The sequence below is a fragment of the Podarcis pityusensis genome (genome assembly GCF_964106645.2).
Source record: "Podarcis pityusensis genome assembly, chromosome: 15".
NCBI classification, from domain to species: domain Eukaryota; kingdom Metazoa; phylum Chordata; class Lepidosauria; order Squamata; family Lacertidae; genus Podarcis; species Podarcis pityusensis.
In genome coordinates, this window is record NC_138040.1 from 34,967,541 (window position 1) to 34,989,207 (window position 21,667).

Below are 21,667 nucleotides of genomic sequence, written 5' to 3' on the forward strand. Positions count from 1 at the left end.
TTTTAAGTGGGGAGGGAAGGAAAAGCACTCAAGGGACAAGGCGCACGCGTGGAGCAGGCTTTACTTCTCTCCCTCCTCCCCCCCCCCCTTTGCGAGCTGAAAAACTTTGCTGGAGGGACAGAGAGCCTGCTTGCTTTAAAGGAGCCTACTGGACAGGAGCCGCTTACACGAGTGTAAGCGGCTCCTGTCCGGTAGGCTCCTTTAAAGCAAGCAGGTTCTGCTTCTCTCCCTCCTCCCCGCCCCCCCCCGCCCTTAGCGAGCTGAGGAGGAGAGAGATACAGAGAGCCTGCTTGCTTTTTGCTTTAAAGGAGCCAACCGGACAGGAGCCGCTTACACTCGTGTAAGCGGCTCCTCTCCCACTTTGCTCCTTTAAAGCAAGCAGGCTCTGCTTCTCTTTCTCCCCCCCCCCCCCATAGCCAGCTGAAAATCTTTCCTGCTATTTCTAGCAAAGCGGGAGAAGAGCCGCTGAGTGGGGACCCATTCAGTGGCTCTTCTCCCGCTGGAAACCACGGAGGAGGGAAGCATTCGCTCCGTAACACGCAGACATTTCCCCTTACTTTCTAGGAGGAAAAAAACGCGTGTTATGGAGCGAAAACTACGGTAAGTCATGCTGGCCACATGACCCGGAAGCTGTACGCCAGCTCCCTCAGCCAATAAAGCGAGATGAGCGCCGCAACCCCAGAGTCGGTCACGACTGCACCTAATGGTCAGGGGTCCCTTTACAACAACAACAATAATAATAATAATAATAATAATAATAATAATAATAATTTAAAAAAATAATAGAAGGCCTTGCTTCTCAGCATCAAATCACTCAGGGATCTACTACCAGCCTACTTTCTCACTATTCTGCATTAAGCATAGGTAGTATTCAAGGACGCGGGTGGCGCTGTGGTCTAAACCACTGAGCCTCTTGAGCTTGCCGATCAGGAGGTCAGCGGTTCGAATTCCTGCGATGGGGTGAGCTCCAGATGCTCTGTCCCAGCTCCTGCCAACCTAGCAGTTCAAAAGCATGCCAGTGCAAGTAGATAAATAGGTACGGCTGTGGTGGGAAGGTAAACGGCGTTTCTGTGTGCTCTGGCTTCCGTCACAATGTTCAGTTGTGCCAGAAGCAGTTTAGTCATGCTGGCCACATGACCTGGAAAGCTGTCTGTGGACAAACGCCAGCTCCCTCGGCCTGAAAGTGAGATGAGCTCCGCAACCCCATAGTCGCCTTTGACTGGACTCAACTGGACTTACATTGTATTCAATGAGTTGTGTCAGGAGGACCTTAGAGGGTGGAAAAAATGAGAACCTCAAGCACACAGCAATAGGGGAAATGTAATATCGAGGTCTTTTTGCTCAGAACTGGCCACATGTGTTTCTTGTCTCTTATAACTGAAAACTGTCTCTTTTTCTTTTGCAGCTTTTCTATGGAAATGTTGACAAGGACACACCAGTGATGACTGAATTTCCAGAGCCAAAGGTTGCCCGCTTCATTCGCATCTTCCCACTGACTTGGAATGGTAGTCTTTGCATGAGGCTGGAAGTTCTGGGCTGCCCTCTCTCAAGTAAGCAGGAGCTAGACTAGAGAGTCCATGTTACTGGAAGGCAGGAGGAGGAAGAGGAGGAGAGAAGAATGAAGGGTTGCCTCCAGTGCTAGCCCTATTTCATTAATTTACAGGAGTCTACTTCCATGAAGTAGGGACGTGGGTGGCACTGTGGCCTAAACCACTGTGCCTTGGGCTTGCCGATCAGAAGGTTGGCGGTTTGAATCCCTGCGATGGGGTGAGCTTCTGTTGCTCGGTCCCTGCTCCTGCCAACCTAGCAATTCGAAAGCATGCCAGTGCAAGTAGATAAATAGGTACCACTCTGGTGGGAAGCTAAACTGTGTTTCCGTGCGCTGCTCTGGTTTTGGTGTTCCATTGCACCAGACCCGGAAAAACTGTCTGTGGACAAACGCTGGCTCCCTCGGCCTGTGAACGAGATGAGTGCTGCAACCCCAGAGTGGTCTGCGACTGGACTTAACTGCCAGGGCTCCCTTTACCTTTACCTTTACCTTTTTTTATTTCCATGAATAACATTTTAATTGCTTTTTTTGAAGAAGCTGGGGATTGTATCCCACTTACAGAATTTTCTCTTTTGTTGTTAAAATGTTATTGGTACTTACCAAACATTCAGATTTTATTTAAACTGCTTTCTCTATTTAAAAAGCAGCATATATAAATATATTAAATAATAGTATAAATAATAGTATAAATAATATGATCAATTTCTGCCTTTGAGTCCCTCTTTTAATTTTTTTGCAGGCATCCACAGCTATTACAGCCTGCAGAACGAAGTGATGACATCAGTAGACAACCTTGACTTCCGCCATCACAACTACAAGGACATGAGACAGGTGAGGAAAAGAGCCTCAGCCTTGACATTTGCTGCTTTCAAGGGGCTTTGGTTAGGTACAGTGGTACCTTGGTTCTCAAACTTATTCTGTTCCAGAAGTCTGTTCCAAAACCAAAGCATTCCAAAACCAAGGTGTGCTTTCCCATAGAAAGCAATGCAAAACGGATCAATCCATTCCAGACTTTTAAAAACAACCCCTAAAACAGCAATTTTACTATCTAAACGAGACCATTGATCCATAAAATGAAAGCAATAAAAAATGTACTGAAGTCGTGCAATCAATCAATCAATAGCTGAAATGGGTTCCACGCAGTCACAAAAACAAAACAAAAAAGAGCTACAAAAACAAAAATGCAAAATAAAGAGCAAAAACAGACAGCATAACTCTCAAAACAGAAGTGTGGCAGTCAAAACAGAGCACGTTCGGCTTCCGAAAAAAGTTTGCAAACCGGAACACTTACTTCTGGGTTTGCAGTGTTTGGGTTCCAAGTTGTTTGAGTACCAAGGCGTTTGAGAACCAAGGTACCACTTTATAAGCAAGAAAGGGAGAAAATGTTGCAATGACTCAATCCCAGAACCACTCCCAGTGGCTCGGCTCAAGCAGAATAGGGTTCCTGAGAGGTCTATCTACCCATTTCACTGCTGCTCTGCCTTTACTGAACATTTGCTCTGATTTGTTTGCTGGGAGGCTATACGTCAAGGATCATTCATCCTGGTTTGTGGCACGGTGTTTATTCGTCTTCCCGTTAATCATTTATTTATCCCACACTTTTCAATGTCTTTCCCTGTAACTTGCCTAACCGCAAAAGTCAGTCTCTCTTTTCTCCGAAGTGGATTTGTTGTGCTAGGTCAGGGGTCGGCAAAGTTTTTTGTGATTGGGCTGGTTCACAGAGCTTCCTGCAGCCAATGGGAAGCCAGCCAGCGTCGCAGAAGGCAGTCCCCGCCCTGCTCCGCACCGGTTTAACACAGCTCATGGGAGCCGACTGAGCGGGGGGGGTGTCCCTGAGCGGACGGCGGGGGTCCATGGGCTGGTTAAACGACCCCCATGGGCCGCTTGTGGCCCATGGACCTTAGGTTGCCGACCCCTGTGCTAGGTTGTGCCGGAGTTCTTTGTTGTTGTTGTTGTTTAGTCGTGTCCGACTCTTCGTGACCCCATGGACCAGAGTACACCAGGGACTCCTGTCTTCCACTGCCTCCTGAAGTTTGGTCAAACTCATGTTCATAGCTTCGAGAACACTGTCCAACCATCTCGTCCTCTGTCGTCCCCTTCTCCTTGTGTCCTCCATCTTTCCTAACATCAGGGTCTTTTCCAGGGAGTCTTCTCTTCTTATGAGGTGGCCAAAGTATTGGAGTCTCAGCTTCAGGATCTGTCCTTCCAGTTAATCAACTTCAATTGTGCAAACCTGAACTTCCAGGTCTGTGCTTGACTCCCTCCCACAAAATGCTCAATCTGGAGGTGCCATCTGTATTTAGAAGTCCTCTCTGCAAATGAAAAAAATAAATAAAAATTGGGAAAGAAAGGTGTTCCTAGGAACATTATACAAAAGCTGCTCTTTTTATGAATCGGAACTCCTTGCTTCCATCATGCATAATAAGCCTCACCTTTTTCTTCTGAGGACAGTTGGTTGAGTGGTCAGCAAATTGTGATGCTTTCTCTCCCTCCAGCTTATGAAGGTGGTGAATGAAGAGTGTCCCACCATCACCCGCATCTACAACATTGGCAAGAGTTCTCGAGGACTTAAAATCTACGCCATGGAGATCTCTGACAATCCAGGAGAGCATGAGCTAGGTGAGAGATGCACACCATTTGTTGTTGTTGTTGTTTAGTCTTTTAGTCGTGTCCGACTCTTCGTGACCCCATGGACCAGAGCACGCCAGGCACTTCTGTCTTCCACTGCCTCCCGCAGTTTGGTCAAACTCATGCTGGTAGCTTCGAGAACACTGTCCAGCCATCTCGTCCTCTGTCGTCCCCTTCTCCTTGTGCCCTCCATCTTTCCCAACATCAGGGTCTTTTCCAGGGAGTCTTCTCTTCTCATGAGGTGGCCAAAGTATTGGAGACTCAGCTTCAGGATCTGTCCTTCCAGTGAGCACTCGGGGCTGATTTCCTTCAAAATGGATAGGTTTGATCTTCTTGCAGTCCATGGGACTCTCAAGAGTCTCCTCCAGCACCAGAATTCAAAAGCATCAATTCTTCGGCAATCAGCCTTCTTTATGGTCCAGCTTTCACTTCCATACATCACTACTGGGAAAACCATAGCTTTTACTATATGGACCTTTGTTGGCAAGGTGATGTCTCTACTTTTTAAGATGCTATCTAGGTTTGTCATTGCTTTTCTCCCAAGAAGCAGGCGTCTTTTAATTTCGTGGCTGCTGTCACCATCTGCAGTGATCATGGAGCGCAAGAAAGTAAAATCTCTCACTGCCTCCATTTCTTCCCCTTCTATTTGCCAGGAGGTGATGGGCCCAGTGGCTATGGTCTTCGTTTTTTTGATGTTGAGCTTCAGACCATATTTTGCGCTCTCCTCTTTCACCCTTAATAAAAGGTTCTTTAATTCCTCCTCACTTTCTGCCATCAAGTTTGTGTCATCTGCATATCTGCACGCCATTAGATGGTCTCAAAGTGCCCATCAGCACATTTCAATTTTGACCCCATCTGCACTCTGCATTTTAGGCACTGTTCATACCACTTTAAGCAGTCATGGCTTCCCCCAAAGACTCCTGGGATCTGCCTCAAAGCCCATTACAGCCCTGAGGCATTGAGGCAGGCGAGGGCAAGTATTCAGATGAGCAAACATCCCTGCAAGCCCAGTGCAAAGTCATGTTTTTGTAAGTCTGAGTCAACGCATCTGCTGACATGCCCCATTTCCCAGAGTTAACTTGCTGGCACACAAAGCCCTGGGAGTGAACCGTGTAAGTGTATGATGTTAACCTAGTTCGATCATGACTCTCTTCCAAAAAACAAGAGAACATTATTTTAACAAGGTCTGCTCTCCATATAGTCGGGTGAGCACACTTGAGTTATATTAACTGCCTTGGGTTATTTGCCTGGCTTTCACCTTTGTCAACATTTCCATAACAATGTCTGGGCCTGATGTTCAGATTTTTTTATTTTTAAAAAGTATGCTTACCATAGCCATCCCCTTAGCCTTTTATAAATACTGGTACCAAAAAAAGCCCCAAACCTCCTACTCCATCCCACAACGCCTTTGGAACAAATCCGTTGTGCCAGGACTTTTTGTAAGCCAGCTTCGTAGATTGTCTGGACTCTCCATCTTAATACTCTGAGCTGGGAAACAAAAGTCCCAAAAGGTTTATGAATGCTTGGCTTCTCTGGATGCCATTCAACATTTTGACTGACGCAATTATAAACATGGAATATTCCAGTACCGAGAGAGAGAGAGAGAGGCTGAAGCAGAGGCCAAAAGCTCACAGCTTCCAGATTTCTCTGGAGTACTGGCAACATTTGGGTCATAGGAGCCAACTCCTAGGGGCTGAGGTCCCTTCAGCTCCCCAAAATATTTGAGGGGGCCAGCCCTCCCAATTGATGGACATTGCCATTCAAATGGGGTGTGTGCACCATGCCTTGTGATCAATTATATGCAGTGGGGCTTACCTGTCCCTCCAATATTTTTTAAAAGTTGGCACCCCTGATATGGGTGGTGTGGAAAGGGGGGTATTAGTACAGATGGAAAAAAAAACATTAAAGTAATTAACAGTATGAGTTTTAGTCAGTCAATTGATGAATGAATAATTTGGGTTGTAGCCAAAGTTGGTCCTTCTCATGGAAGTCAATGGACATGACTGACTTGGATTCCTCAGTTATTATTATTTTTTAAATTGTTTTATTGATTGTAAAAAAAGAAAAGAAAGTCAACAAAAAAACACACCCAAAGGATAATACAAATTACAAAAAAATAAGTTAATTTCTTACAACACAGCTTCTTTTATGACTTCCAGTCACCCCATCAAGTGTCCCAGGTTTCTTTTTTAAAAAAAATGATATTTAATGAAGTTTCACATGAAAAGAGACACATTAATTAAAAAAAAGAATTTAAAAAGAAAAAGAAAAATACACAATACAAAATACAAAAAGAAAAAAAAACAGTTAAAAACAATTCCATCTTTTCATCACTACTTTTACATTTACTTATTTCCCGGACCTCCTCATACCTCCCTCTTTTGTATTCCAATTCAGTTTGTTTGTCCAGCAATTCCTTTCCCTCCTTTTTAATCCCAATCCTTAATCTTAATATAATATAACATTTAATTTTTACCTATTAAAAACCAATTTTCCATTCTTTTAACCTTTTTAATCCTAATCCTTAATCTTGATCTGTATATAACTTTAAAGCCTGTGTGGCTAGAAGCCACTTAATTTCAATCCATCATCACTCTAACATTCTTTAATTTTGCAATATTTCTGTAAGTAATCTTTGAATTTCTTCCAATCTTCTTCCACCGACTCTTCTCCCCGGTCACGGATTCTGCCAGTCATTTCCGCCAATTCCATATAGTCCATCAATTTCATCTGCCATTCCTCCAGTGTGGGTAGCTCTTTTGTCTTCCAATACTTTGCGATGAGTATTCTTGCTGCTGTTGTTGCATACATAAAGAAAGTTCTATCCTTTTTTAACACCGATTGGCCGACTATGCCCAGGAGAAAGGCCTCTGGTTTCTTGGGGAAGGTATATTTAAATACCTTTTTTAATTCATTATTTATCATCTCCCATAAAGCCTTAATCTTTGGACACGTCCACCAAAGGTGAAAAAATGTACCTTCAGTTTCTTTACATTTCCAACATTTATTATCAGGCAAATGGTAGATTTTTGCAAGCTTGACTGGGGTTATGTACCACCTGTATATCATTTTCATAATATTTTCTCTTAAGGCATTACATGCCGTAAATTTCATACCTGTGGTCCACAGCTGTTCCCAGTCAGCAAACATAATGTTATGTCCAACGTCTTGTGCCCATTTAATCATAGCAGATTTCACCGTTTCATCCTGAGTGTTCCATTTCAGCAGCAAGTTATACATTCTTGACAAATTCTTAGTTTTGGGTTCTAACAGTTCTGTTTCTAATTTTGATTTTTCCACCTGGAAGCCAATTTTCTTGTCCAAATTGCAAGTGTCCCAGGTTTCTTCAGAATAGCGCACTTTTCATTATCACTCCAAACTTCTCCCAAATTTTTATTTTAATAAGGTTTATTATGTCCATACAGGGGTCAGTCTAAGCCTGCCAGAGAATTCACATTTTTTACAATGCTCTTTAAGATATTTTTAAATTTAATGGGTCTCTTCTGAGTACAACTCAGCAGCCCCAAAGAAGCTCAACAGCTCTTGCCTGTCCATATTGGAGAGTTTGAGGCTGCCTGGTTGGAATGCAACAGGTTGGCAGCAACTTCATCTAGATTCTCTGGAGCTAAGAATCATGACTTCAGTGGTACATGACACCAGTCAAGCTTGCAAAAATTTACCATTTGCCTGACAATAAATGTTGGAAATGTAATGAGACTGAAGGTACATTCTTTCACCTTTGGTGGACATGCCCAAGGATTAAGACATTCTGGGAGATGATTTATAACGAAATGAAAAAGATATTTAAATATACTTTTCTGAAGAAACCAGAGGCCTTTCTCCTGGGCATGGTCGGCCAAATGGTGCCAAAAAAGGATAGAACTTTTTTTATGTATGCAACAACAGCAGCAGCAAGAATACTCATGGCGAAGTACTGGAAGACACAAGATTTACCCACCCGGGAAGAATGGCAGATGAAGTTGATGGACTATATGGAAATGGCGGAAATGACTGGCAGAATCCGAGACCAGGGAGAAGAATCGGTGGAAGAAGATTGGAAAAAGTTTAAAGACTATTTACAGAAATACTGTAAAATTAATGAATGTTAGAAAAATGTTGGAATGAAGTTGTATGGCTTTAGTAGAAATGTTATAAGGAATTAAGTATAAATAGATTAATAGAGTATTAAAGGGAAAAATAAGGTTAGAATGTGTTAAGATAATTATAGGATAGAAAGCAGAGGAAGATGGAAAGGAATTGCTGAAACAATTAACAGAAGTGGAATGCAAAAAGGGAGGTGTGAGGAGGTCATGGAAATAAGTGAATGAAAGATAAGATGTTGAAATTGGATTGTGTTTTAAATGGTTTTTGTTTTGTTAGTCTTATGTGTTAGTGTTTTGTAGTGTTTTTGTATTGCATTGTATTGTTGTATTTATTTATTTTTTTGTTTTTCTGTAGTGTTGTAGTTAAACTGTTGGAAAATTAATAAATATTATTTTTTAAAAAAAGAATCATGACTTCAGAGTGACCTTTTTTTTAAAATAATATTTATTAAAATTTCAGAAGAAAAAGATTACATTAATAAGAAAAATAACAATAAAGAAAGAAAAATACAAAGTACAAAAAAGAAAAAACAGTTAAAAACAATTCCATCTTTTCATCGCTTCTCTTACGTTTACTTGTTTCCCGGACCTCCTCATACCTCCCTCTTTTGTATTCCAATTCAATTTGTTAGTCCAGCAATTCCTTTCCCTCCTTTTTAATCCTAATCTTTACTCTTGATATATTATAACATTAAATTTTTACGTATTAAAAACCAATTTTTTCCATATTCTTTTATACCAGTACAGCTAGAAACCCCTTAACTTCAATCCAACATCATTCTAACATTCGACTTCAGAGTGACCTTACTTAGGTGAGCCTTTTCTAATGGAGCGGCATGGCAAACCTGGCTTTTTCTTTGCCTTCTTGCAGGAGAGCCAGAGTTCCGCTACACGGCAGGAATCCACGGCAATGAGGTGCTGGGTCGGGAGCTGCTGCTCATGTTGATGCAGTTTATGTGCAAGGAATACAAGGATGGGAACCCTCGTGTGAGGAACCTGGTGACGGAGACCCGCATTCACCTCGTCCCCTCGCTCAACCCCGACGGCTATGAGATTGCCAGCCAAATGGTAAGTCTGGATGGGATCAGGCTTTGCAGTGTGGATTGAGAGACTCTGAAGTAGGAATGGGCTTCGATTTCTCTCCATTTCTTATTTTTCCAGCTCAAGCTCTGTTTTCCACATTTCCACTTGAGTTTGCGACTTTTTAAAAAATGTCATGAAAATTCAATTTCATTTTAGAATTTAGAATTTAGAATTTCTTCTCATACGGAGTTTTCTAAATGAACATTTGCCTGATATACACACATTTTTGCAAGTCGATTTTAAAATATATAATTCATCTTGTGTGTCATATTCACTAATATGTGCATTTATATGCACACTTTATACTAGTGCATGCATTTTTGTACACATTACCTGGCTGGGGAACTGCACTGCCAAATTCAGAAAGTGCAAATTTCGACAGGTGGGTATGTTTTGCATCTTGTTTCAGAAAGTGCAAATTGGGTACATTTGCCATTAAATGTACCGTAAATTTAATTTAGTTTATCCCCCATCCCAACTCTAAAGAGAGGGAAGAGAAGTAAGGGTTGGAGCGGGGAAGGGGGGTTAGATTGAAGAAAACTCTATCATCTATCTATCATCTATCAATCTGTCTATCTATATCTATCTATCATCTATCATCTATCTATCTATCTATCTATCTATCAATCATCTATCTATCTATCATTTATCTATATCTATCTATCATCTGTCTATCATCTATCATCTATCTATCATCTATCTATCTATCTATCTATCTATCATCTATCTATCTATCTATCTATCTATCTATCATCTATCTATCTATCTATCTATCTAATCATCTATCTATCTATCATCTATCTATCTATCTACCTACTCTCTCTCTCTCTCTCTCTCTCTCTCTCTCTCTCTCTCTCTGCCTTCTGAAAAGGGATTCATAATGTTTTACTGGTCTTGCTAGCCAAACTAAAGATGGTGATGGGCAGGATCTAGTTATGGTTGTTCTGTAGCAGTTTGTATTGAGCAGTATTAATTGTTTGCTCAATATGTTTGTTTTTGCCTCGTTTACATGCTGTTGTGTTTTTTGATATGATTATATAGACTAAAACGTTTGCTATTTTTTAAATGCTATTGTTAATATTGTGAGTCAGTTTGGGCTCAACGTTGTTGCTGGAAAAGTGAAAAAAAGTTAAATATCAAACTTCTGCAGCAAAATGACCCAACAACCCCCAGGCTTCCATTCTACCCTGTGCAGCTGGGGAAGAGGCAAATATCCCTATGCCACTGCCAAAACAACACTCTCCCATCCCTGCAGCTCCAAGGCTGGAGGAATGCCAGTCGTTCAACATACTCACCAGAGGACAGTAGTACCAAGCAAACATTTGAAAGCCTGCTTGTAATTGAGGCTACCTGAAGAGCAAACCTATGATTTTTGTCACCAGTGTGAATAACCGTGAGACCACAACCTCTTTCTCTTTGCAGGGCTCTGAGCTGGGGAACTGGGCCCTGGGGCACTGGAGTGAGGAAGGGTACGATATCTTTGAGAACTTCCCTGATCTCAACAGCGTCCTCTGGGCTGCAGAAGAGAGGAAATGGGTACCGCACAAAGTCCCCAACCACCATATCCCCATCCCTGAGCACTATCTCGCAGAGGACACTGCTGTAAGTATTCTCTTGCTTCCGTACAAGCTTGACTTGGCATTCAAATCCTGAAAAGGGCAGCTGCGGGAGAATAGACGGACGCAGGTGGCACTGTGGGTTAAACCACAGAGCCTAGGACTTGCCGATCAGAAGGTCGGCGGTTCAAATCCCCGTGACGGGGTGAGCTCCCGTTGCTCGGTCCCTGTTCCTGCCCATCTAGCAGTTTGAAAGCAAACCAAAGTGCAAGTATATAAATAGTTACCGCTCCGGCGGGAAGGTAAACAGCATTTCCGTGTGCTGCTCTGGTTCGCCAGAAGCAGCTTAGTCATGCTGGGCACATGACACGGAAGCTGTACGCCGGCTCCCTTGGCCAATAAAGTGAGATGAGCGCTGCAACCCCAGAGTTGGCTATGACTGGACCTAATGGTCAGGGGTCCCTTTACCTTTACTCCCCCCACTGGGAAACAAATTTTTTGTTGCATTGACACCGGCAGTTGTTCTAACCTAATTTCAACGTGCTGATTTCATATCTGAAGTTGGTTTTGTTCTGTAAGCTCTAGGTTTTTTTTGCAATTCATGTTTTTCACTTTTCACCATAATCTTTGTTTTTCACAATGCAAGAATTCAATATTTTATTAAACACATAGCCAAAGTAGTACAATATGAGTATAAATGTAAATGACTTATATAGCATTGAACATGAACAATAATTAGCATGTGGTTAGGGTAGATCAACATGTCAGTGTCCACTTATCCCCAGTGTAAATCTGACTTATCGGCAAAAGTCGGAAATTGAAAGATAAGTATAGCATGTACACAAAAATCAATTTCAGATTTGAAACCAGCATTGACAGAACATATAAGAACAGTTGAAAAATCTCATGCAACAGAAAATGAAAAAAAAAATTGTTCCCCAGTGTTGGTTTTTATTTATTGAATTGGTCTACAAAGGCATTGCATTGGCTTACTTAGCAAATGGATACATTTGGGGGAACTTTGGTTAATAGCTTGTGGTTCATCTGGAGATAACTAAGCCACGAGCCTGGGGTGGGGTGCAGGGGTGTACCTAGTTGCTCCGGCACCCAGAGTGGTGGGGGCAGGGCGAGCCGTCCATGGGGGCACCGCGGTAAGATGCCCATGGAGTCTGCCTGGCGGACGCCAGCCCCATGCTGCTCTTTTGGGCAGCGTGGGCCACTGCATCACTCCCAGGAGAGATGTGTGGCTCAGGCGTGCTGCAGGCCAGGTTCTGCGGTAAGTACCACCCCCCGCGGTGTGCCATTTTGTCACCCCCTCAGGGATTACACCCGGGGCGGACTGCATCCCCATCCCACCCCCTTCCTACGCCCCTGGTGGGTTGACACACTAAGCCCAGCAATGGCTCTGTTCAGCACAGCATAGCAGCAGAATGTTTGCTTGTTTGTGCCAAGTTCGGCTTAGTGCTGTGTGCATATATATATATATATGGTTTGCAGGCCCTCTTCAAGAAGATGGTATGTCTCAAAGGTGCTACCATTGCTTCATTAATTGTGTTACTTACCTGTTGGGCTGGTTTCAGTGGAAATCCAGAATGCCATCTACATAAGATACACCAGTTTTCACACCCCTCCTGTAGCCTTTCCTGTTTTCAGTCTATCCTTCCCCCTCTCATTTATTCTTTGCTCTCCCCCTCAACCACAAGCAAGTGATTTGGATACCCAAATCTCCTGTCCCGGGATGAACTCTGGGCTTGAATCTAGACTGCCTTATTTCCCTTTTCTCTGTGAGATAACCTGCCCCCCACCCCGGAAATTATATACAGTGCTACCTCAGGTTACATACGCTTCAGGTTACATACGCTTCAGGTTACAGACTCCGCTAACCCAGAAATATTACCTCGGGTTAAGAACTTTGCTTCAGGATAAGAACAGAAATCGTGCTCCGGTGGCAGGGCAGCAGCAGGAGGCCCCATTAGCTAAAGTGGTGTTTCAGGTTAAGAACAGTTTCAGGTTAAGAACGGACCTCCGGAACGAATTAAGTACTTAACACAAGTTACCACTGTATATGGAAAACAACTACCTTGACATGGGGATTTTTTTGGTGGGCAGAGCTGGGCAGATGAGGCACTGAGAGATGAGGCAGTTTAGAGCACTGAGACTTTTTTGGAAGAAGCACAGATGTTGTTGCTTAAGCCAGAAATTTCCCTGTTCTGTAAGGGGCCTTGTGTTCTTCCGATTAAAGCTGCCATGCCAAAAATTAAAATGCCTCTTCTTTCCACAACAACAAAATCTTAGAGCCAGTTCTTCCAACAACAATAAAATCTTCGGGTAAAAATACAGTGCTCACAGAAAAATTGTGCTTGCTTTAATTATACTCACTGCTTTTATGTTAGGGTGTGTTAATGTTCTTGTTTTGCTTTAATTTTTGAAATCTTAACTTTTTTTGCAAGTTGCTTGGAAACTTGCTGGAAGACAGGTTTCAAATCAAACAAATAAATTAATTAATAGGAAGTGAGCTGATCCCTATCCCTTCTGGGCCACAGCTTGCTTACGTGTGTTATTTATTTATTTGCATTAAAAACAATAAAACAGTATTATAAAAGCAGAGATACAGCCATAATACCCAGCACCACAGTACTTTAACTACAGATAAAGTTTGCCTTTGACTGGCTTTGTCTCAGTGTGGTCACAAAAGACTTTGCCACCTGATTATTTTAATGGTAGGAACAGAACTACCTAAATTGTATCGAAATTTATTCATGTATGCTACTACAGCAGCAAGAATGTTACTTGCCCCAAAGTGGAAAGAAGCAGAAATCCCAGTAAAGGAAGAATGGATACAAAAACTTATGGAATATGCAGAAATGATGAAACTTACCAGAAGAATAAGAAATCAAGATAACAAGCTTTTTAGAAAAGAATGGAAATGGTTAATTGAATATTTACAGATAAATTTACAGATTTACAAAAATACAGATAAATTTAAAGATAAACACATAAGAGCATTAGCAGGATTAGTATAATAACCTGCAGTTTTATAAGAGTCTATATTTACAGTAGATAATTAAATGAGCAAATTAAGTCAATTTGGATATGCAGAAGAAATAAATTTAAGGGACCACAGAATGAGGGGAAAGGAAGTCACATTTTGGAACGTCAAATTGATTGCAAAACGAATGGAATGTATAAACTTGAAAAGTATAAATAAAAAACTAAAACTGAAATAAAATAGTAGGTGGCAGGGCTTGAACCTGCGGTTGTCTTCTGCATGCAGAATATGTGCTTTGCCCCTGAGCTACAAATTTCTGTGCCTGTTGGCCCCACTTTGACTACACCACTTCACACCTGTCCTGTGTGGTCTCCCTTTCTCCCTCTCCTTTCTCCCTCCTTCAGATGGCAGTGGAGGTGAAAGCCATCATGGCCTGGATGGAAAAGAACCCTTTTGTCCTTGGCGCCAACTTCCACGGTGGGGAGAAGCTCGTCTCCTATCCCTATGACATGGCTCGCCCCGTCAACGAGAATGAAGTGGCACCTCCAGTGCTGGATGATTACGAAGAGGAGAACCCGGAAACCAGGGAGACCCCGGACCACGCCATCTTCCGCTGGCTGGCCATTTCCTATGCTTCGGCCCACCTCAGCATGACCGATACCTTCCGGGGAGGTTGCCATTCCCAGGATATGACCAACGGGATGGGGATCGTCAACGGCGCCAAGTGGCACCCTCGGGTGGGCAGTAAGTGTTGAAGAATGGGGGAGAGGTGGGATCATCATCATCATCTTGGAGTTGCTGCCTGTCCGGCACGTTTCCTCTGTGCAAAAATTCTTCCAGGCAGTAGCAGAGCTAGCAGCAGTTGCTTCCATGTGAGAAGAAGAGAAAAGTCCACACACTATTCTTTCTATCTAAACAGCGTTTTATTTACATCAGCAGGCAAAAGAACAAACGATTCCACCAGAACTTGGACATATGCCCCTCTTACCCAGCAAATAATAATAATAATAATAATAATAATAATATAATATAATAATAATAATAATAATAATAATAATAATAATAATAATAATAATATAATAATAATAATAATAATAATAATAATAATAATAATAATAATAATAATATATCATCATCATCATCATCATCATCATCATCATCTATACCCCACCCTTCTCGGTTCAGAAAACCAGGCTCAGGGTGGCTAACAACAATTTTAAAACACTTAATTGATGCAACAAAAAACAGCATAAAATACAGGATAAAATGTGAATAGCAATAAATTCAGAATTCAAAAATCAACTTAGGGAGAAAATCCATCCAATAAACATTAGATGATCACCAGGGCTAGCTGACTAAATTAGTCCTATTTGGGCTAGCGAGAAGACCAGGGGAGAATTAGCTGTGGGATCCCAGAGCGGGTAATCTTCATAAAAAGGGGAGGGAAGGAAGGGGAATAAAAGATCAGGCTAAGTTCAAATTGAAAGCCAGGCGGAATAGCTCTGGATGAATGGAGACAACCTATGGGCATAATCTGAGTCACTGAGGATGGTAAGGATGTACAGGATAGAGATGCACACTTAGAAATGTTTCCTCTTATTTCCCATTCATTAGTGTCTCATTTCGCTTCACAGTAGAAAACCAGCTTGTCCTCTGGTACCTGTAACTTTGGCGTTTTCCAGCCAAATGGCACAGCATTTTCGGGTGTTTTTTTAACGAAAGCCAAGCCATGTAAGGTTCTCTGTTTTATAAGCAATTAAAAATGGGGCATGGGGACGCGGGTGGCGCTGTGGATTAAACCACAGACCCTAGGACTTGCTGATCAGAAGGTCGGCGGTTCGAATCCCCGCAACGGGGTGAGCTCCCGTTGCTCAGTCCCAGCTCCTGCCAACCTACCAGTTCGAAAACACATCAAAGTGCAAGTAGATAAATAGGTACCACTCCGGCGGGAAGGTAAATGGCGTTTCCGTGCACTGCTCTGGTTCGCCAGAGTCATGCTGGCCACATGAGCCGGAAGCTGTACGCCGGCTCCCTCGCCAATAAAGCGAGATGAGCGCCGCAACCCCAGAGTTGGCCACGACTGCACCTAATGGTCAGGGATCCCCTTTACTTTTTAATAATAATAATAATAATAATAATAATAATAAATTTTATTTATACCCCGCCCTCCCCGGCCAGAGCCGGGCTCAGGGCGGCTAACATCAATAAAATTTCAGTAAAAACATAATAAGAAAAAAAAGGAAAAGAAAAAAAACACAATTTAAAATACAGGTTAAAATGCAATTTAAAATGCAGCCTCATTTTAAAAGTCAAAACCATAAGGGGAGGGAAACATAAGGGTCAGACTGAGTCCAAACCAAAGGCCAGGTGGAACAGCTCTGTCTTGGAGGCCCTGCGGAAAGATGTCAAGCCCCGCAGGGCCCTAGTCTCTTGTGACAGAGTGTTCCACCAAGGTGGGGCCAGTACTGAAAAGGCCCTGGCCCTAGTTGAGACCAACCTAACCACCTTGTGACTTGGGACCTCCAGAATGTTGTCATTTGTGGACCTTAAGGTCCTCTGCGGGGCATACCAGGAGAGGCGGTCCCGTAGGTACATGGGTCCTAGGCCACATAGAGCTCCTCTTCACAGCCACCTAATCCCCTCTTTACAACCACCTAAGCTAATGGCTGTCACCACATCTTGGCATTATAGTCTCTTCCATCTGTCCTTGCAGCCATGAATGATTTCAGCTACCTCCACACCAACTGCCTGGAGCTGTCCATCTACCCAGGGTGCGACAAGTTCCCCCATGAAAGTGAATTGCCGCAAGAGTGGGAAAACAATAAGGAATCATTGCTGACATTCATGGAACAGGTAAGGTCCAGCTTGGGGGTGGTGGTGATGGGAGGTCAGGACCCCTGAGCAATGCGGAGTGGGTGGCAAATAAGCAACTCACCTGGAGCACTCTGGGAACTAAAGTTAATGCTGACTTTAAAACGGGGGTGGGGAACCTCAGGCCTTGGGGCTGAATGTGCCCCCCCCCCAGGCCTCCCTGACTGGCCCTTGGAACTCTCCCAAGGCTACACACCTTCACTGGCCCTGCTTCACACTGAGTGTTTTTGCCTGGCTGAAACATGTCCTGAAACGCCGATGTTGCCTCTGGCGTATCTGGTGACAGGAGCGAGCCAGCAGTAACCCCACTGAGCACGTTGGGAGTTCTCTTTATTGGGGAAAAATGGGTCTGTACAGGAGTGTCAGGCCTAATGAGCTCAGTAGCTGCTGAGGCTGAAGGTCCCTGCCTCCCCACGGCTGCCTAAGTCCCCTCCTCTCCAGAGTTTTCCCCAAGCAATCTGAGGCTGAGCCTGCATGAAGCTACCTCCACCCTCTTCATGCCTCTACTGGTTCTGGGAGACCAGAGGGGAGCTTGTCGCAGCAGGAGGGGGACATTCCTGCCTCCTCACCAGCCAGACATACCTTTGCCTATTGGTCTCCCTCCTCTCCTGCATCTCATTCTGGACTTCTCTCTGCTACCAACTCCCCCTGCTCACCGAGCCCTGTCACCTCTTCAGCTTCCGACATCCCCTTCCAGTCTTCTCCTTCTGACTACTCATTGTCGACCTACCACCAATCCCCTGGCTCTGAGCCTTCTTCCCTTTGGGGTTCTCCAACTGGTTCTCTCCCAGTGTGGTGTAGTGGTTAGGAATGGTAGACTCGTAATCTGGTGAACCGGGTTCGCCTCCCCGCTCTTCCACATGCAGATGCTGGGTGACCTTGGGCTAGTCACACTTCTCTGAAGTCTCTCAGCCCCACTCACCTCACAGAGTGTTGGTTGTGGGGGAGGAAGGGAAAGGAGAATGTTAGCAGCTTTGAGACTCCTTAGGGTAGTGATAGAGCGGGATATCAAATCCAAACTCTTCTTCTTCTTCTCCCCGCCCCCCAATTCTTCTGCATCCAACCAGTTCATGACATGTTGATGGAGAGGTGTGTGTAGAAGCCGTACAAGTAAAATTGACAGTCGTTACTACGTTGTCAGGGACTGGACCGAGGAGGAATGGTGGAGACCGCCTCCCCAGCCTGACCCTTCCAGAGAAGAAGACAGTTCAAAATTACAACAGGGGTTTGAGGGAGATCATAGCTCAGAGGCAGATGAGAGGAAAAGCTGGGAAATAATGGGAGAGGAGGAAGAAGCAGTTGAAGGACATAGTGTCTTTAGAAAGCATTCCAGGCCCTCTCTCTCCCAGAACCTGGTGGGCATTGAAAGTAGGAGAGCAGAGACCTCAGAAACAGAGGGCACATTTCAGCACCCGTAGTTATGACGCATAATGGGAGAGACGGAGGGGGGTGGAGACTCTGAGCCATTATTCCGACAGGCCACATTCCCAAGCCTCTCTCTCTGATATTTTGAATAAAAGTAGATAGTAAGGACTTTCTCTTGTGTTGTCCATTCCTGCCATGGGGGTTGGTTTCTCTGCTCTCTGACAGATGCCCTCTTTTGCCTCTCACCTCACCCACCCCTGGCAAGTGGCTCTCCAAAGGCTGCCCCAAAGGGGGTGCAGCCCCCTCTAATTTGGCCCTCAAGATTCTCCACAGGCAACATTCCCTCCTTCCAGGCGCCACCCCCAGGCCCTCTTGAGGGCTTTCGCCTAGCAGCAAATGTCCTTGCCTGGACAGGAGATGTAAATGTAGGAGCCTCTGACCTTTGCATGTAGTATGTTGCAGGATGGTATGAATAATTATCTCTTGCACCACTCACTTTTGCCACTACCCCTGCCCACCACTGGCACTTGTGCCCCTCCCTGCCCCCCAGATGCACATTAAGGTTGCCCAGAAGGAAACGCAATCTTTGGTCTGGAAAAGGTTCCCTACTATTGCCTTGCTCATATACTAAGATAATCTGTGAACGCCCTGCTCCATAGGGGGCTGACAAGGACAGACCCTTTCTTTTGAGGCACTCTAACTATGGAAACACAGGTGCCAGGTGCTGGCTCAGGTGCCAGATGAAACAAACAGGTATGTTTCAGGTGCCAGATGAAAATTCCCCCTAAAGCAGGGGTCAGCAAACTTTTTCAGCAAGGGGCCGGTCCACTGTCCCTCAGACCTTGTGGGGGGCCGGACTATATTTTTTTTTGGGGGGGGGATGAACGATTTCCTATGCCCCATAAATAACCCAGAGATGCATTTTAAATGAAAGGACACATTCAACTCATGTAAAAACACGCTGATTCCCGAACTGTCTGTGGGCCGGATTTAGGCAGTGATTAGGCTGGATCCGGCCCCCAGGCCTTAGTTTGCCTACCCATGCCCTAAAGCTTTTTGGTGGATTTTTGCTCTTTCAAAACAGCTTCTGGATTTTCCTTCTTTTAATGCTGCATTTTAAAAAAGCATACATTAAAAAAAAATTGTATGGATGGTTCATTTTACAGAGATATGGACTTATGTAAGCAGTCTTGCAATTTGTTGTTTTAGAAAAGATATAAGTGACTTGAAAATAATCCTGCTGCCTGAAACCTCCTCCTCCTTGCAGATCCATCGGGGCCTTAAGGGGACGGTGACAGACCAGCAGGGAGACCCCATTGCAAATGCCTCCATCTCTGTTGTGGGGATCAACCATGACGTGCAAACAGGTATGTCTGCAATGCTGAAGGTAGGGATGTGCAGCCACCTTGTAATGAACAGAAAATAGGTAGATGGATCTTCCATACATTAACTGGCCTGCAGTCCAGCCAGCAAACCTATAGGTGCCCAACATCCCAGTAACTGGGAAAGGAAGAGGGCTGAACATGGGGAACCAGAGGAAGAATCCAGTTCAGCTTTCTCCAGTTTCTAAATCACTGGCACAACCGCTTTGCAAAGCTCAAGGGGCTTACAGGTGTGTTTTTGTTCACCATGGCTGCTTGTGCTGCGAATTCTTGGCCTGGGCACATGTGGGCCCTGGCCAAACTATTCCTGTGACTTACACATATGAAACTTGTAGACTCAAAAGGGATCCCCACCCCTGTTGTAGAACACTTGGCATACCTTGGCCTTAGCGTTGACAAAACATCAGGAACAAAGCCCGCTTTAAAATTATTCCTGCCTCTGCCAAATACCTCCTGCCAGCCAACCACCCACTTCAAAATGCAGGTTCGTTCATGAAGAACGTGTTTTTTGTGCAGGACAAGCTTACAGCCTGCTAAGCCTTATTACGTGACTTTCTCCATTTTAAATGCCCAAAGACCTTGCTGCCTTGGAGATATTGTTGCATTACAATAACTCCTGACTGTTGGTCATGCTACAGTGAGGGGGGGAAAGTATTTGATCCCCCTGCTAAATTTGCCCGTTTGCCCTCTGACAAAGAAATGACCAGTCCATAATTTTAATGGTAGGTTTATTGCAGCTGTGAAAGACGGAATAACAACAGCAAAACCCCCAGAAACCCAGAAGACAAAAGTCAGAGATTGATGTGCATTATAATGAGTGAAATAAGTATTTGATTCTGAATGACCCAGAGGAGAAGTGGGTGAAAGTGTTGTGGTCAGATGAGACCAAAATCCAGTTCTTTGGCATCAACTCAACACGCCGTGTTTGGAGGAGGAGGAGGAATACTGCCTACGACTCCAAGAACACCGTCAAACATGGCAGGGGACATATTATGCTTTCTGGGCGTTTTTCTGCTAAGGGGACAGGACACCTAAGTCACCTTTTGCAAAGGAATCAAATACTTATTTCACTCATTATAATGCACATCAATCTCTGACTTTTGTCTTCTGGGTTTCTGGGGGTTTTCCTGTTGTTATTCTGTCACTCACAGCTACAATGAACCTACCATTAAAATTATGGACTGGTCATTTCTTCATCAGAGGGCAAACGGGCAAATTTAGCAGGGGATCAAATACTCCCCCCCCCCAGTGGGTGGGACTTAGGGAAACCGAAGTCCAGTAGGATTTGGAAGGCTACAGGTGCCCACCCCTGCTATAGATCTCTCTCCCCATTATCTGCCTGCATGGGAAGATGGAAACACCAAAACTGTCCTATGGGAGCACAGAAACCTATCATCAACCAGGAAAGGCCATTTGTCTTTTAGCCCAGTATCGCGAACTCTGATTGGCAGTTCTCCAAGGTCCCAGGCAGAAAGACCTTATCTGCTACTTGAGATGGTTTTAAATAGAAGACTTCCGGGTCAGCGCCATCGGTGAATGGCGGAGTTCCTCCGACCGGAGGAACTAGCTCCGTGAAAACTGGGTCTTCCCGCCGCGGCGAAGGCAGGGACCCACTAGAAATCCCAGGCAGAGAAGCCTGGGAACGTGGGCTTCGGTAGGGCACCAGAAGCGCCCCCCCTACTCACCGGGAACCCCTTTTTGGGGCGCCGGATCGAAGCGGGGTGAGCGGCGCGGTGCTGCGAACTGATTGCTACTTTCACGGAGTGAAGCCGCACAGCCATTGCCGGAGAGCGCTGACTTTTTCCTGTGGACAATTGGATTTAAAACAAGTACCCGTGAGTAGAAACGGAAAATTGGATCAAGAAATATCTTAATTTGGCATCGAAGCGGGAAGGTTCAAAACAGGAAGTCCGCCTTCCGCTTTTTGTATATAGACCAAAGCAAAAACTTCGTAAGCTAAAGCCTGGAAAGCTGTCAAAAAAGTCTAAATTTCCTTCATTCAGAACTACTGAAACCCCCTTGGAAGCAGGAGAAAAGGGGGGGGGGTGTTTAACCCCTGCAGGAGAGGGAGTGAGAAGGATGAGTTTCCACCGTCTCTAACCTGGGAACGGGGTGTCAGAGACAGAAATTATAGGTTCATT

At 44.3% G+C, this 21,667-nt stretch overlaps 1 protein-coding gene across 4 annotated transcripts in view; it reads left to right on the forward strand.

The window, feature by feature from the left end:
- Positions 1-21,667, forward strand: part of AEBP1 (AE binding protein 1) — a 57,085-nt gene that overhangs the window by 31,590 nt on the left and 3,828 nt on the right. For all 4 annotated transcript variants that reach the window (XM_080982336.1, XM_080982337.1, XM_080982338.1 and 1 more), the window contains exons 14-21: positions 1,406-1,550; positions 2,289-2,380; positions 4,045-4,168; positions 9,152-9,348; positions 10,786-10,965; positions 14,313-14,652; positions 16,622-16,761; positions 19,412-19,511. In XM_080982336.1, coding sequence (XP_080838462.1) covers positions 1,406-1,550; positions 2,289-2,380; positions 4,045-4,168; positions 9,152-9,348; positions 10,786-10,965; positions 14,313-14,652; positions 16,622-16,761; positions 19,412-19,511 — 1,318 coding nt within the window. The remainder of the gene's footprint in view (positions 1-1,405; positions 1,551-2,288; positions 2,381-4,044; positions 4,169-9,151; positions 9,349-10,785; positions 10,966-14,312; positions 14,653-16,621; positions 16,762-19,411; positions 19,512-21,667) is intronic.